Below are 18,353 nucleotides of genomic sequence, written 5' to 3' on the forward strand. Positions count from 1 at the left end.
ACACAGTACCGTAATGACAGGAGGGGATGTTACATTTCTGAGTGTGGCTGTGTTGAGGAAGTCAAGCAGAAGCTCCTACTGCAGAACTGGCCTCTGCTGGTCTTTGGAAGGAATGTGCTCCCCACTCTGTAGGGCGGCCTCCACCCTGCTAGAGTCCTGCAGGTTTGCTCCATCAAAGGAAACTTGATCCTGAGTCTCTCTAGCTTAGTGGTCATTTTCTAGGGCAAAAGTGGAATCAAAATAGAGAAAATGAAGCTCTAACACCGATCTGTCTGTGCAGCATCTGTTTGGAGTTTTCTCTGGGGAGTGGGGGGCAGGAATAGTGGAATATTTTTGAATTCTGTGTTAATCTTCAATTGTTTAAACCATGACTTAATGTCAGATAATTTCCTCTTGGCTATGTACCGCTATGTAATCCTACAATATACCCATGCTCTCTCTTGCCTTATGAAATGCAGCAAAACGGGGTAGTGGTTATTCAGGTGCTGGAGTCAGATTGCTAATGCTGGAACCCAGCTCTGGCACTTACCTGCTGTGTGACCTTGGGAAAGTTGCAACTTCTTGATCTATCTCAGATTCTTCACCTGAAAATGGAGATCACATGGGGTGCTACCTTGTGGGGGTATTGTTGGTCACATAAAGCACTTAGAACAATGTGTGGGACATTATAAGCATATCATTAGATGCTATTTGCAATTACTGAGTTTATTTCCAAGTTCACTGTTCATAACATAGGGAGAAATCCTGAACTAAACCTGGTCAAAATTAGGGATTGTATCCTCAAGTTAACTATGAGGCTGGTATATGTGAGTTATGGAATTGTTCAATAAAGACACTCTTCAATTCTTGAGAAGTCAATTTAACACAAGTACAACAGTGACTATTTATTGTATTGACATATTTACAAAATATTACAAAGTGAAATACCACTCTAGTTCATCATATTACATAAGAGCTGCATACAACAAGACAAGTGTATGGAAAACAGTGACTTCTGTCTTTGGTATTAGAACTCTACACAGACCCACAGCATTTAAAGATTCCAATACAAAGTATTAAACATGGACAAAGACGTCAAGGGGCTCTACTATCCTCTGCTAGGAAAGCCCCAGCTCATGAAATGCAACAGGAAGACCAAACACCACTTACGAAGGGAGTCTATTGAGTAAAATTAACAATACGTGCTACAATACTGTGCACACAGGGGTGTTTCCATTTGTGTGAAGCTGTTCTCTCCATAACAACATTCGGCTGACAGGTAACAGATGAAACATTCCCAAGACACAGAATCGCAGATAAGACTTTATAGCAAAGAATCCACTGGGAGAATACACCTTAGGGGTGTAATTGTACAGAATATTTTATAAAATACATTTTCATAATCATTTACACATATACAAAAAAACTTAATTGATTTTAGCAAATAATTCTTCTAAACACACAATCACAGTTTACATAATTCTGAGGTAAAGGTCTTGAATCTATCCTAGATGAAAAGTCCTAGGCCATGAAGGTCTCGAGCAGGGGGATGTGTCTACTGAAGGTCAAGTTTGGCACCCAGGTGGCTGGGAGAGAGGGTAGGCACACCCACCTCATCTCAGAGATAATCTAAAATTTCAGAACTGAATGCTCCTAGTTCAGCTCTATTAAGTTAATGCTTATAATTTCTGTTTTACCCAAACATAAAACATTCTCTGAATCATGTCAGAACATGACTTCTGCTATGCAGGAATTATTTCATCAGGAAAGGGCTAAGTTAGTGACTTAACTTGACTGTCTTGGCTAGGGACTCTGGTGTCCCAGCATGAACACAATTAGATTCCTCACATAAAATAGTAAGAGCTTGCTAAAACACATGCACTGCCAACACTGATCTTCCCCCCAGGTGATAACACTCCCAGAAGGGGCTGCAGAGGGGGAGACTGAGAGAAGCTGAAAGCCCAACACTCCAGTCCCAGAAATACATGAAAGACCCCGTTGTGCTTTCTTTCCCAAACTTGCAACTAAGCTGTTTGTGCTCCAAGAAAATGTGGGAATCAGAAAATACATCCCAGGTCTTTTTTTGGGAGGAGGATGTAGGAGAAAGGAGAAAAGCATGTATAATACATACTGCTGCTATAAAATGACTTACATGAATTATAGCCCTTGATCTGTTTCTGTAAACAAAGCCACCTTACTCAGGTTATTAGTAACTTCCCATAATGCACCCAGCCAAGAGCATTTCATAAAGTCTACACCACTAAAATAACCCTATGAAATCATGAAGGTTACAAAGACTTGGTAAGAAGCCACTCTCTTCTATGTGCTTCTTTCATTTTTTTATAAGGAAGTTTGCACATATAATCAGGACATCAAATGAATAATTAAAACCCTCCAGGGAGATATCATTTATGATGCAAACCTGAGCATTCATTTGCCTTTCATATTTTATCATGAGTAAAATCTGGGGGTAAACGTATTTACTGGGTATGAGTCACCTTGTCGAGCAATTTAAGACAAGCAATGCTGGATCTTTGGAAGGAACGTGCTCTTGTAAGCTGCCCCAAATGGGAGAACTCTAATATTTCTTCACACTGGGAGAAGCAAAATTAAACTACTGCTTATTTGCACCATCAAAAATTCTGCTGAATGGCACAGGAAAATAAAGTAAATATGCATTAAACACTTAATGGCAGGCATTTGTGGCGTCTGACCAGATGAAGTCAAGGGAAACATGAAGCAATGTGCATGCAGAGCTCTTCTGAGAACAGCTTTTGGCTTTGCCCTGGTCCCTGACAATGACAGACTGGCAGGCTGTTTCTTGCACAGCTCTAGGCAAGCCATTAATCTGTCAGTCCCAGCATCTTTAGAAATCCCAGCATTAAGACTTAGGAGGAGTTAGGGAGGGAGGATGTTGAACAGCCAGAAATGCAGCTTTTTCAACACTTCGGTTAATTCACAAGGCCATGCGGGCTTCTGTTTATCCCCCTCTGACGTTTCCGGTACAGGGTACAATGCGGGATTGGAATTTATTCATCCTCTTCCACATACGTGGATGGAAACCAGCCCACCTACGAAAGAAGAGCAACCAACATTGCAACATGACTTTTCACCTGGCACTTCAAAGAATTCTACAAGTAAGAGTATTTCGTTTTCATAACACCCCAATTACACTAGGATTTTATGCCCATTATAAGTGAACAAGATTGGTTTAACTGCTCTTAGAAGCCTAATAGAGTGAATGATAGAAATAGAGGAATAAAATAAGCTTAAACAGTGTTCTAATCCACTAGCACACAAATAAATATGCAAATTAACTGTAATACTGGGAGTTCTACTGCATAATGATTCCTATTTCTGCTGCAGAATGGGATGAAAAGACGGAGGTACTATGCTCCATTCTTGCCAGGATTCATCAGTAGCTCTTCTAGATATTTTGCAATACTAATAAAGAAGGGAAATGCTCCTGAACTCTTTTCCAAAGAGGAAACCATCAAACTTGGTTGGTGAACTTTATGTCACTCTCATATTCATTGAAACGCCTTTCTAGAGATTGCCTGGTCTCAGCAAGGTGCAGCACTAGTCTCACAGCCCAGGGCTCTGTGGGCTGACAGCTGCAGCCTGGTACAGAGGCTTCTCCCAGCACAAGAATGGGTGGCAACACCTGCGTGACCCCCTTCATCCACACGCTCCCCACATGGAGAGGGACAACTCACCCTGCCGTTCACCTCTCCTCTCCACCAGCCATTTGCACTCATCTTTGTATAAATCTTCACCACGTCTCCTTTCAGCAAGGACAATTCTCGCATGTCTCTTGCACAAAAGTCGTACCGAGCGATGGCAATGCCCAGCACTTTTGGACTTAATACTGGAAAGAAATGACAGAGTTGAAGTTGGTTAACAGCCATAAGAACCTAATCAGACGGATGTTACTGATGCTATCAAATGCATGGTCATGATTTCATTACAGACCAGGGATAATGGCAGAGGAGCTTGAAAGCAGCAGAGTTGCTGTTTCAATTCAATCAGGTGTAGGCAAATTCATAACATTCAAAGAACCACTGTTCTTTTTCCACATCCTTCATATGAACTTCAAAATAGGGATCAGACTTTGTTAAACACACAAACACACACAATCAAAACCCCAAAATAAAAAGAAAACCTGGTTAATATCTAAGTTACTATCTAAGGAGATGGAATCTAAAATAACTTTGCCATAAATTTCCTATTGATGGCACAGTAATCTATTTCTAAGTAGCACCTCGAAGGTAATGTTTTAAGTTTTTAATCTTGTCACTTCTTGACTAATACTTAAAACAACTAAATTTTTTGCTCTGCTGAGAGTCTCCTGTCAAATCCATGTCATCATTTCTGGTAACATAACACTTTCTCTCTAGGCTTAAAACTATTCGGGGATAAACTCAGTTATTGCTTCATATATATTCTGATTCCACTTATGTGAAGTGTGAATCAGATCTAACAGAAAGAACACACAAACACCATCCACATATCTTCTTCCCTTCAAACAAATAATGCCCTAGGGAAAACATCAGCTGAAGTAGCTAATCAAAACCAAGATGGCAAGGTGTTCATCGCCTTTGTCCAGTTTTTTCTTTTTTTGATGGTAGGAAAGGAATGTTCTCCTTATCTCTGTTCACCCTGATCTGGAAGGAAAACTCAACTCAAGCTGCTAGTCTCTGGAGTTCCATAACACATTTTATACTAACTTCTCTATCTGTTGCTCTTTGGGGTTATAAAGTGTTTTCAATTATATGTTCCATGATTCTGAGACTCGCTCATCTGAGATTGGTGGGGTTTTATAAATCATAAATGGTAAAAACATATGTGTAAAAAGAAGAGACAAATGGGAACTACCACCCATGTGTGTGATTAACAGCCCCAGTGCTCAGGCAGCCACAGTTATGACCCAGGTCACCCTGGAGCAGCCTGCCCATCTGGAGACAGGGATCTCTGAGCTATTATTCATGGATTTGTAATGACAGAAAGTTTTTTACTCCCCAGGTGTCAATCATGAGATAAATGAATGGCAGTACTGTAGATTTCAGAACTGTAAAGGGAGTAAAAATGGGTCATTTTATTTTACTGTTCAGGACACAAACCACTTTAATAGTTGTCTTACTGAAAACTGTCCCATGTCTGGGGCACAGTACTCCTCTAAAAACACCCCTGTGGTGGAAAAGCCCCATCGCCAACTCAAACGTGTGACCTTGCACGGTTCTCTTGACACCTGGGCTACATTTTTCTCACCTATCAAATGAAACATTTGTACTTGATGACTTCCAAGATCTTTTTTGTTCTCAATTCTATGATTTTATTGGGGCTTTCAGGTTAACTTTTTAAAGTCTGTAAGAAAACATACTTCACCTAGCCATGCTGTAGTCTGTAGTCCCTTCAATGTCTCATAAACAGCCATTCAACTCTCCGGCTAATGACAGAAATCAAGACCAAAATGCCCCTGCACAAGCTGAAGAACTGTAGAGCTGGCAGGCACTGGTCATCCTTTCCAGCAAAGGTGGGCTGAATTTCACTCTTATATTTGGAGACAAAGTTGAGATTTTAATTTATTTTCCTAATGGAAATATATAAAAATGGGCTTTTCTTGACTAAAATTCCTTGTCCTCAGAACAAAAAAAGAGATGATTTTACATGACTTCATTCCCCCTTATGCTTCCAAACCCTCATCCCTCTCCAACCTCTCCCCAATGGACACATTGTAAAAGTCTCACGAGCACACACACAGCAACCAGAGAAGTGAAATGTCACGACAGACAATGGCTTTATGGCAGAGAAGAGTAAAGTGCATGGTGGTCATGGAACTCGAGAGACTGGCTGGGAGGAGATGTGTCTATATGAGAAGCCACACACAGAAAAATAACATATTTGCAAACAGAAGCAGGTTGAAGAGACATATAAAAGCAGTAAAGTAGTACCTGACCAGAAAGGAGTGGAAGAAGGGGGAACAAAGCTGTAGTCTGGAGGAGTTACAAAAGAAAAGCCACAGAACAAAGAAGGGGCTTAGAGAAAGAAAGAAAAAAGAGAAGCAAAAGAGCATTTAGGTATTGGCAAAAAAAAAAAAAAAATCTTAATACAACTATATTGTCATCTATAATCATAAGAAAATTGTTACATCTATGTTGGAATGTCAAACTTCATTTTTCAGCCACTTCTTTTTAATCACCATTTCTAAATGAAGAACAAGCCAAACTTTTACCTTTTGATTAACATTGGTTTTGCAATTTAGAGCTGTCTACCCTTTTCAAGGCAAAACACAGCATACCCACTCCACGCTGCCCTCTTTGAATCCCATCTGTGCAAGGATGGCCTTCTTTGCTTGATGTAGTGCCCAGCTCCCACTTGGTTATGTCAGTAGAAATGGGGGTAGGGGATGCTGTAAATTCTTAATGCATAATATGCTTCACATCAAAGCAGGTATAAAGAATTAAGAGCTAGGCGGCGCCTGTGGCTCAAAGGAGTAGGGCGCCAGCCCCATATGCCAGAGGTGGCGGGTTCAAACCCAGCCCCAGCCAAAAACTGTAAAAAAAAAAAAAAGAATTACGAGCCGACAGGAAAGTGTCAATGAAACATGTAGAATCCATGGGAAAATTTTAAAAGTTACTCATGTGATTTGTTATGCAGCACCCCTCACCAAGAACAAACAGGCTAGCTTATTTTTGAAAGGAGGAAAAGGCAATTAGAAATGAAAAAAATACTCTGAATCTTACCGTATTAGTAAAATAAAATCCATATATTCTCCAAGTTGTATAAATGCACAGAAGAGTTATATGCACGTGGATGCTCAAAACCTTTTCATTTTATTCTTAATAATGTGAGTTAACAGCATTTATCAAATGGGTCTGAAGTGTTGGATACCATGCTTAATGGGTTATGTTCAATATTTCATTTAACAATCATAATAACTCTAAGAGGAAAGTACTAACATTGTTTCCTCTCCACATCTCAGGAAGCCTAGACTCCACCCCAGACTCTCAGGGGCATGCTCTGAGCTGCCACGACCCTACTCTGCACCCCCCACTCTGCTGCAAGCACGTCTATGGGCACCTGTGCATCTCACCCTGTTGACACCACAGCACCACTGCAATGCACCAGGAAAGCATCTACATAGTTTCTCCCAGTATTTACTCTCCCCTTCATTTATGTAATAGATTATTCAATTGGGCTATGTTTGTCCAGGAAAAAAGACTACATTTCCCAGCTTTCCTTGCAGTTAAGTATAGCTATATGACCAAGGGCTGGCCAGTGGAATATAAACAAAAGTATCTTAAGGCAGCTTCTGGGATCTTTCCTAACAGCACAGTGGGCACATGCCTCTGCCCTTCTTTATGGCTCCTTATCCTATCCCCCTGTCTGGAATGTGGAAGCTGCCTTCTTATCCCTGAGGAAGAAAGTCTTGCCATCACTATGATAGATCATGAGCTTGAAGGAACCTGGGTCATTGGAGATTTCATAGAAAAGAGAAATAATTATCCATTCTTACTGAAGCCAATGGTTTTTTTGGTTCTGGCACTTGCAACTAGATCTATTCTGAACTGTTACAAGAAGTTTTCTATAACCAACAATGAGGTGAAAGTTGGCAAAGCCAACTGTGAATGGGTTCAAATCACCTTCTAATATATTCTGCCTCTTTTTATGGAACTGCTTGACTTGAGAATTCATCCAAAGTGATCACTCTCATCAGGAAAGGGTCCTAGGGATACCTAAGAATAGCTGTGTCTTAGTAAGGAGAGTCTCACATTGAGCAGAGACCACCCAAGCAGACTGGCCCCTGGAATTTGGAGGTAGTTAAGTTATTCTTAGAATATACATACTGGTACATTCATGACACATTTATTTTTTTTGTCATAGGGGCATCCACATTTACTTTTCACCTACCTTGAAGTACATCCTTGTTGATAATTGAGTTTCTTTTCTGTTTCATTGCACATTCCACAGTTAATTTTTTTTATTTTAAAATATAGTGATAGATGACATTACAACTAATTTTACAGTCAGCACAAGTTATGTACTTCCATGCAACAGGACTGGTACGTTTTAATTTTCTGGAGTCTATTATACACACTGTTAGAGAGGGGAGAGGATACCATTCCTAATTTGATGAAGTAAATGATACACCTAATGCTGTCACTGGCAGAAAACTGGTGCCAAGATTCCTAGCCCATGTTTTTAAGACATAAATTAGAAGTTCCCACTTGATTCACTACTTCTGCAGGCATTAGAATTTTCTCCTTGAACTTTTTTCTAAGTGTCCTTCTTTGATTCTCTCTCTGGGACTATTTTATTCAAAAAGACACAAAGGACTCACTTTTCCAAAATTTCTAATGAAGGTAATTGAAGCTAAGTGTCTGGATATGACAAGAGGTAAGATCCCTCTAGAAGGAAGAAATGAGAAAGTAATGAAAACACAATTAAATGCAATTTAAGTAATCTCAATGGTAGGTAGATAAATTAGATAACCTGTCTGTAATCTTAAAATATTGAACATGTCTAAAGTAAGATGGGTAATGCTTCACCTAAGGACTTGAATCTCTGTTTTAATGACCTAAGATCAGGGTGCTGTTCTTGTCTCTTACCTACTCCTAAAGGCCTCACAATTATTTGCATTCATATCAAGTAGCTAGAATTTCAATCTTCTTCAATCTTACCAAGATATTACAATTCCAACTAAATAGCAGTTAGTCCCCCTGGTTAGACTTTGGTCCCTCTGCTGGGCTCAGTCTAAACTGATTTTTTTTCCTGATGAGCAGATTCTTGGACATGCCTCAGCCCCTCACTGAATTCCAGTCTGTGCCTTCAAATGTGTTCGTGACACCGCTTTCAAGTATAGCCATGATGTCTGATTTAACTTGTCTGAAACCAAACTCACCTTCCCTATAATCTAGCTCAACTTCCTATTTTTTTCCCCTATCTATCCTCTCTGCAAACCACCCTCGCCGTCAGGACACTGCCCCTTCCTGTTCACTCTCTGAGCTTTCTTCTTCTGCAGTATGAAGCTAATCCTTTACTACGTCTCAGCCGAACCATCCCAACCCAGGTATTTATGTCATTTCTAACCTTGGACAATTGCCTCTCGACTGCTCTTCTTGTTTTCAACTTTGTTTCCATCAGTTTGAAATACTGCCTCCCAGCAACTCACTCTAAATGTAGACTGCCATTTGCTAAATTATGAAATCCAAACTCCTGACTTAATTTCCATGAAAATTCATAATCTGGCCATGTCGGTCGTTCTAACCACCTCTGTCATGTTCTCCCACATTCGCTCTCTTCACTTAGACCAACTGCCCACTACCCTCTGAAGCCCTCAGCTATATCTGTAACTGAAAACACTCTGGAATGTTGCTTCTTCCTGTGGCCTCTGCCAACCTTAACCTCCTTGTCTCAAAAGCTTAGCTCTGGCCCCTCCCAGGAGCCTTCCACGACCCTCCAAACAATACTCGGCCCCTTCTCTGTCCTTTCCTAGCTGTCTGTTTGGGTCTTGCATCATCATCCTCCCTGGTCCTCTTGTTTAATTACTGCTGTGGCTCTGATTAGATGTTGATTCTGGGGTAGGGGGCCAGTTCCTATATTGCTTTTATATCCCCCCCAGATACAGGCCCTGTGCCAAAGGGCTGAAGCCACTGAAGGGACAAGTATCTCGACAGGGCATTTCATTCTGCAAGATGATCACGTCTCCTTCTCCCATTAGTTCAGCTCATCTTCTGCTCACTTCAACTGCTCAGCAAGACTTCCAACAAAGGCCAACAAAACACAAAGAAGAGAAAGCTTGATTCTACTCCCCAGGCTTCCTGAGAGACACAATTCATCAGTGATAGTCCTACAATGACTAATTTTTTGGGAGATGCTGAATAGCTATTAAATACTGCATGCCTCCTGGTATTCGCCAGGTACTGCAGGGCTGAGGAATCTCCTTCAGAGTAAAAGGTTAATCCGTTTCTCCAGCCACCCAGCATATAGCTCTCAGCCAGACATTTTTAAGGATTGGTAGAGATGCTTTCTACTTTTCTACACATTGGAACAGACTTATTGTTGCCACTCTTCTTCTACACCAATTCTCATTGCCTTGGGGTCCTTCATTCTTTTGAGCTGGAAAAACAGTATTTGAATGCCTGCCACTTACTGTGACAAGAGTGAAAGATAACATGTTTCCCTAGTAAAGTATGGATTTAAATCTAGACGTAAGTCATATCAGAATAAGGTATTTGACAAAAATACAGAGTGATTTAACCTATAAGATATACTTACATCCATACTGAGAATACATCCACCTATTTCCACACACATGTACAAATGTATGGTTTCTTCATCTAACGCCTTCAACCATACCAAGAACCCCCTAATGTGAGAATTATTGGGAGGTGGATATTTTAGAATAAAGTTAGAAAGAGCCCATTAACAGTGACATTCATATGGGAATGCTGAGGTGATTGTCATCTCCTGGACCTTTTATTCACTGCCTAAATTTATATCTAGCCTGCCTTCCAGTGTATCATGCTATTTTGAAAGCTTCTTGAGAGAGAACTCCTTTATTCATATCAGCATCCATTTAGACAAATCAATTACTGAGATCTTTTTCATGGGATTAATTATTTGCACACTGCTTGCTTCTTTTAAGGGCCTAATTTTCTCTTCCTTCAAAGACTTTCTACTTCATATTAGCACAGACAAGGGAGAAATTTGTACAGACGGACTATCACACTGAAACAGGTCTCTGGTTATTTTGCTTACATATGACACCTGGCTCACAACTGGGCTCACGTTCATGGAGGCATTTTGAACAAATGAGTGGCTCATCATTTAATGACTTAATATTTCCAATTAGCACCTATTATGAATACAGTCAAATATTAGGTTAATCAACTTTTTCAAGCTAAACAAACAAAACCTGAAGTACTAACATTATCTAATGGAAACAAACGTTGTCTGTTAAATACATAAATTGGGAATAAAAGTTATCAGCAAAGCCATAATAACTGACTGCCAAATCTTCGGTGAATGTATTATTCAGTTCTCAGACTTGACTGTAAAGATAAAACCACACTACACAGAAGAATGTTGACTAAAACAAAAAAAGAACACAGAGTTTACAGTAGGATAAAAAAAAAGTGACTTAATATCTGATGCCCGTATTTTTGTTGTCAAGGCTAAGTAGGCATTGCTTTCAAGTATCATGTTCTGCCTTGTTCAGACTATTAATTTTTATGAGTGCATGAAAATTTACTCAATTTTCAGTAACATTTGAAATCTGTACAGAGTACGGACCATGTTCAATCAACACTCTTCCTTAAGGCACTGATTATCAAATCCTAAAGTATTTTTGAATTAACAATGATCTATCACGTGTATCAGAGTGTATCACATGTACCCTAAATGTTTGCTAATTATTCTGTGGGATAGACATTACCTAACACTCAGCTTCTAATTATAACAAGCACTTGTGGTCACAGTCCTTTATGTAACAAAAGGTTGTCAGTAAGAATATCAGGCAACTGGACCAGTATCAACATGGTGATCCCTTGAGGCCCTGCCCAGCAGTGGCCCTAGAGGGTTTCCTAAAGAACATGCTCCTCTGTGGGATGCTTTGATGAGCAGTCCAGGAGATTCTTTTCGCAAGACTGTCTACAGATGGCCTAACAGCAGAAAACATGCTGAGATTTTAATGAATGCTTAATTTATATTTGTGATCCTTACCCTGAATATATTTCAGAACTCAGGCACGTCTTCTATTTTAGACTCCCTGCAACATTCACAGACATAGTAGCAAATGTCTGTTCCCCTTCCTCTATCAAATAAACTAAAAATTCTTGTTTAGTTCTCATGCTATATTTCATATATTGCCACCAGAAAAAAAAAAAAAAACTAGGACTAATTCAGATTTCATTTAGTTGAATCGCCGACATGTGGACGAATTTCTGTTAACCTGAAATTCAAAGCTATAACTTTGAAAGCAACTTATGCCTAGGAGTATTGGAGAAAATAAACAGCTACTTAGTATTCAGTGCTGCACAGTATGTACATATAAAGCCACTGACAAGAGAACAAAATAAGTATAAGATCTTTCCTATAGTTATGGAAAATTAGATCATTTGACAGTACCCAAGGATTTCAGTCTATAAGCATATAGTTTGTCAATTTAGTTGATTCTAAATCTATATTCTTTAAAAATAATTGGCTAATGTGCCAAGAATAGTGTTAAAACACTATAGGAGATGATGATAAATATATAAAGCTCTGATATCAAAGGAGGTTATAAATCAGTAAAGAGACGGACATAGACAGAAATTATATAAAAATAGGAAAATGATTCTGAATCGCAAATGCTATGACTAGACATTAGGGCTCCAATGGAGCCCTGAAAACAAAACTTTCTAATCTCCCACTTGCTCAGGTCAAAACTCTTAGAGTCATCCCTGAGTCTTACTATTGTGTATCAGATGATGAATCACCACATCTTGTTGGATCATCTTCAAAAATATATCACCTAAGTGGCTACCTGGTGGTCCAAGCGACTATCTTCTCACATGATCGCTGTATGAGCCTCCTACCTGGTCTTTGAATGCCTACCTTTTCTCCTCTTTCCCATGGTCTTGTTTTCTACACAGAAGCCAGAATAACCCTGTTAAAACTGAAAGACAGACCATATTTCTCCTTTGCCTAAATCCTTCCAAAGGGTTTGCACTTTTCCATAGCAAAAGCCAAGTCCTTTAGGGTCTTACATGATCTGGCCTCCCTAACCCCTTGGACTTGATCTCCTGCTACTCTTCCTGCCCTTTCTGGTCTAGCCATGTTGCACACAGCATATATGCCCCTTCCTTAGCACTGGCCGTTCCTTCTTTCACTATCTTGAGTCTTTACTCAAAGTAACCTTCACAATGGGGCCTGCACTGATATCCTATAAGAGTCATGCACATGTACCACTAATGCCATATGCTGCTGGCGGAAAACAGGGCTCACTGGAGGGACAACACGTGAGCAGAGAAGAAGGCAGAGTGCATGCAATCCCTCCAACTCCCACTGTCCTACTGCTTAGGTTGGGCAAAAATGGTCTCTATATGCCAGGATCAAAGTTTCAGCAGCCTGCTCTATATAATGATAGGATATTTACACAAGCTTATAAAAACAGAAACTTGCTGGTTATACAAGTGGTCTTGTTAGACAGTGGAGCTTCTGGAGCCAGCAGCTGGTGTCAGCCTGTGCTACTATGGAATAACTCAAAACCATTGAACCAGCTTTGTGCTATGCTACCAAAAAGAAGGGAAATGAGACTCTAGTTTTGCTCTTTGTCATTCAACTAGTCTACTTAAAATCACAAGCTATCTTCAGAAATTTGGGGTATCGTTATCTCGGTGTGTTATTTTTTCAGAGCACTCAGCAACTGCTAACATACTATCTGATTTGATTATTTTTAATGTATTAGCTACTTTACCCACTAGCATGTAAACTCCATGAGGACAGGGACTTTGACCTGGTCTAGTCACTGCTATAAGTGAATAGCACCTGCCCTGAAGAAGGCTCTTGGTTAAGATTGGTTGGATGAATGAATGAATGTGGGGTCCTGAGGAGAGGACTATTAGTGAAGATGTAATAACTAAAGAAGAAAGTACTTGAATTCATTCAAACATTCCTAACTGTGCTCTTTGAGGAGGAACAAAAAGGAAAAAGGGGAAAATTAACTTTGAAAGAATGAGTTTTGAATAGGAAAAAATCTGAACCAATAAGTCAGACAATATTAAAATGCTTGTGTTTAGTTCTGACACACAGGAGTGTATCGACAGGAAGGTGGCTAGGATGAGATCTGACAACAATTTATATGATGAGGAATTGAATACTTATTTTAAAAAAAGAAAAGCATATCAAATGAAAGGTTATCATGGAAGGGAGGATATATTGCATATTTATTTTGAATATACAGCATATTATTTTATAGTATATTTGAGGTTATATAAGGTCTGACATTTAAGTTTGTGAACTTGCCACCACTGTGTAAACAACTTGGAAAGGGTTCATAACTTTGGTGTATTAGTGTCTCACAGTTGCGTTCAGGTCAACACGTGATGGTGTCTTGCTGTGGGGTGCTCATTAAAGTGGTTGCATGTTTTGTGTGCCATCGCAAGAATGTCAGAGTTTGAATTAGAGCAATGAACAAACATTAAATTTCTTTCTTTCTTTCTTTTTTTTTTTTTTTTTGGACACAGAGTCTCACTTGGTCACCCTTGGTAGAGTGCCATGGCGACTTAGCTCACAGCAACCTCAAACTCTTGGATTCAAGTGATTCCTCTTGCCTCAGCCTCCCAAATAGCTGGGATTACAGGTGCCCACCACAATGCCTGGCTATTTTTTAGAGACGGGTTCTCGATCTAGCTCAAGCTGGTCTCGAACCTGTGAGCTCAGACAATCCACCCACCTCGGCCTCCCAAGTGCTGGGATTAAAGGCGTGAGCCACCATGAAACTTGGCAAAAGTGGAAGTAAAATCAAGAACATGTTAGTTAAATTTTATGGGGATAATGTCAAGCAGAAAATGGTAACATACAAATGGATTAAACGTTTTTTTTTTTTTCCTGAGGGGAGAGAAAGTGTCACTGATAATGAGACGTCAGGCGGCCAGTAATAAGCAGAACTGATGAAAACATTGCAAAAATTCATCAATTGTATGTCAAAATTGTCGTCTGACTGTGAGAAGCACAGCAGACCAAGTAAACATGAATAGAGAAATAAGAAAATCTTAACTGAAACCCTTGGCATAAGAAAGATGTGTGCAAAAATGGGCTCTTGATCACACTAAAGATGTGTGTATGTTTATGTGCACGTGTGTATGAATATGATACAATAGTTGGTGCAAGTTTAGAAGCCCAACAAATGTCCAATGTATACAGCAATGAACAAAATTCTGAAAGAATGAAGAGAAACCCAGGTTGAGTCTGTAGTCAATTTCTTAGTGCTATTAGGAGAGAAGAGAGTTACAGAATTAAGACCTGCCACCTTATTCAGATTTATATTCAGTAGAGGAGGGAGCATATCAATTGTACATATCAGGGGAAAAGAGAGATCTCAGCATTGATCTTGACAACTAAGAAGCTGGTAGAAGTCTGAGGAAGACAAAAGGGCATTTCTTTCAATTTAGGTAAATTTCTACTCATTCTCTAAGCAAGAGAGACTAGAAAAACCAAATTCTTAGATCAAGGCTACCATATGAGGGCAGTCTAGTTAATTAGGGAATGTATTAACTGCCTTGAGACTAGTTTTTAATTTAGAATATAGGTATATATAGGAAGAATTGAAATACTGAAGGACAATATAAAAGATGAAAAACTCTAAGAATTCGAGTACTGATTTTTGTGTTATGAAACATTAAAAAGATGGCTTTGAATTAGGTTATCTGAATTTGTGGAATTTATATCTGTATGTCATATTCTGAAGGGATTCTGGATCTACATTACTAATTTTTAAAGCCATCAGGCTCAGGATAAAAATGCCTTATAGAAACCAGTAAAGCTCTTGAAATAAGTAAATGAAAAAGAAAAGCCCAGCTTGACCCACTAACAAAGACGTGCAGCTGCAGTTGACCAGTTGCCCAAGAACTATAAATCCTGTGGGCATCATAAGTATATTGAGGGGAAGAATGTAAAAACACCAGCAATATATTATCACTAACTTGGCCCATGGACTGATGTGAGTACTTAGAGAGCAAAGCAGGACCCTAAGAAATGGAAGGAAAACCAAAGCACCACAAGAAAGGAGAAAGGACTTCATAAATACATGAACAACTGGCAAGTGAGGCTAACGTAACATTGTCCACGCTGGGTAATAGTTCTGGAAGTGGTAGCAGGAACAGCCATATAATAACAGAAGCAAAAACGTACAGCTCTTCCCATGTGCAAGACATTATTTGAAGTACTTCACACACTAACCTTTTAAGTCTTATAGCATAAGCATTAAACAACACGAGACAGTGTTGCATCATGAAATAAACTGGAGGAATGCTAGTCATTCTCCCAGAAGGGAATCTGTCACCCATGCAGCATTTCTTACATACATGTGTTGGACGAAGGAAATCTTGTCATGGTACTTCAAGGCTGGGGGCTCATGGAACACTCCATGGAGATGTTTACCTCCATCTCCATGGAGATGTTTACATGGAGTATTATGTAAAAGGAGTTTGAAGACTATAGTGGCCAGTTAATCAATTAATTATTGACTATCAAACAGAATTCTTGGATACTCTTATTCCATATCAAATATTTAATGCAGTGTTTCAGACAAATGGCTATGCAGTTATTGTTTGGAGACTTCTTTTGACTAAATGCTTGGGACGACATTGCATTTCACTGTGGACAGGCTGTGATCCATTGACGACCTTCGTTGTATGAAGGTAATGTTTCTCTTGTAACTCCTATCCCCTGACTACCTGTGCTCTAAGAATATACTGTCCTCTTATAACTCCAAGTTGTAAACACTGCAAAGAGAAAATTTAGAATAAAGACGGGGAGATTTAGACAAAAATTTAAAATTAATAGGATGAGTTTGCAGTGGGTTGAATGGTGGCCCTCTGAAAAGTTATGTCTTACCCAGGACATGTGAATGTGACTTTATTTGAAATGTATATCTTTGCAGATATAATGACATTAAGGATCTCAAAATGAGATCATCCAGTATTAGGGTGGGTCCCAAATCCAATGACAAATGTCTTTATTAGAAAAGAGACAAGGAGATGGTGTGCGGCAGAGAAGGTGACGTGAAGTCCAGGCCGAGACTGAACCGATGCCCCTTTCACCTTTTGAAAGATGGCCTCAGACAGAGGCGTGCCCAGAGTGCCAGCAGAAGCTAGGACAGAGGTATGGGATTCCCACTCAGAGCCTCCAGAAGGAATTAACCCTGCCAACACTTGGATTTTTGGATTTCTGGCCTCTAGAATTGTGAAAGAGTAAATTTCTGTTGTTTTAAGCCACCTAGTTTGTGGTTATTTTACAGCTGTTCTAAGAAACTACCACAATGGGATTAAAACAAATATTTAAGTTATCAGAATACAATTAGATCATTATCAAACCCAAACACTACATCACCAAGGAGACGATGACAGAAGACAGAGGATAAGATGAGATCAGAAAATAAGGGCAGATAAATATGGGTATGCTGACTTAGAAGGACAAGATGGGAGAAAGTAGTGGATCTGAGGACCCTGCAGAAGGAGACAATAAACACCACCCCCTATTACCCTGGAAGATCACTGATAAACAGCACTTCATGAAATATTAGGCGGCTTCAGGAATTATTGGGAATAAGAAAACTTCATTACGTTATATTGAGTTAAACAAACATGACACAAATGTCTCCAAGTCCCTGCTTCTGACTAAAGATGAACCCTAAGCCTTCAGATGGCTAATAGAATAATGGGGCCACATGGGCATAGCAATGAGACCACACCTGGAAGAGGCCGGCCAGGCTCTGCTTTCTTCTTCTTCCTGCAAGGTTATTTGTATGATCCCAAGGACCCAGGGAAGCCCTTGTCACCTTTTGAAGGATGGCTACAATATCTGTCACCATAACAAAAGGAACATGATGATCTATGTTCTGTTTTCCTACCCATCCGTCTTTCCATGCTTTGTTCAATATCAGCTTAGCACTCTGACACCTGCTATGCCTCACGGGCACGTTAGCTTTTGACTTCATTTATTCCGTCCTTTCTGAGTACCTATTTCATGCAATTGAGAATGACAAACAAGGAATCCTAGGTCGTAGGGCTCCCGGGAACAGTATACAGAAGAAATTAAACCTACCAATGAACAACCGGTAATTCTCAAATGACTATACTCTATATAAACTATGAAATGACGTGTTAATGATTCAACTCAGACCACTCTCCTTGGTGCCAACAGCTCACTGAACCATTAAGTATCCACTGGTGCTGAAACACTGTGCAAAATAGAATGTATCACCTTCTCTTCTGAACCTGTCCTCTCTCTTCTGTTTCCTGGTCAGTCAATGGTTTCACTACTTTCCAGCTGTCCAAGTCACATACTTGTGCACCATACTTGTGCTAATTCTATCACAACTCCTTTGTCCAATCTACTCAATCTTTAAAATATGATCAGATCTGGCCACTGTCCTCCTCCACTGTCACTATTCAACACTTGTCTAAACTACCCTTTTACAACAGTTTCCTAGTTATTCTTCTTTCTGTGCAGGCCTCCATCCAAGCCACTCCTCTCAGAGTGGTCAGTAATCTTTTAAAACAATATAAATCAGTTCCTGTTATTTTCTGCACATAAAGCTTCAGTCTATCCCCACTGCAAATATCCAGACCCACTCAGTATGCTCCAAACACATTGACTTTCTCAGCTCC

The 18,353-nt window shown here is 39.7% G+C and overlaps 1 protein-coding gene across 2 annotated transcripts in view; it reads right to left on the minus strand.

Moving 5' to 3' along the window:
• Positions 1-875: 875 nt before the first annotated feature.
• Positions 876-18,353, minus strand: part of VAV3 (vav guanine nucleotide exchange factor 3) — a 427,744-nt gene continuing 410,266 nt past the window's right edge. Inside the window, exons 26-28 of one of the 2 annotated variants that reach the window (XM_053591974.1) lie at positions 5,931-6,014; positions 3,696-3,847; positions 876-3,050 (exon numbers count right to left, since the gene is read on the minus strand). In XM_053591974.1, the coding sequence (XP_053447949.1) occupies positions 3,009-3,050; positions 3,696-3,847; positions 5,931-6,014 (278 nt within the window). In that variant the 3' untranslated portion in view covers positions 876-3,008. The remainder of the gene's footprint in view (positions 3,051-3,695; positions 3,848-5,930; positions 6,015-18,353) is intronic. The other variant, XM_053591975.1, reaches the window with a different exon arrangement.

The sequence above is a fragment of the Nycticebus coucang genome, chromosome 5 (genome assembly GCF_027406575.1).
Source record: "Nycticebus coucang isolate mNycCou1 chromosome 5, mNycCou1.pri, whole genome shotgun sequence".
NCBI lineage: Eukaryota > Metazoa > Chordata > Mammalia > Primates > Lorisidae > Nycticebus > Nycticebus coucang.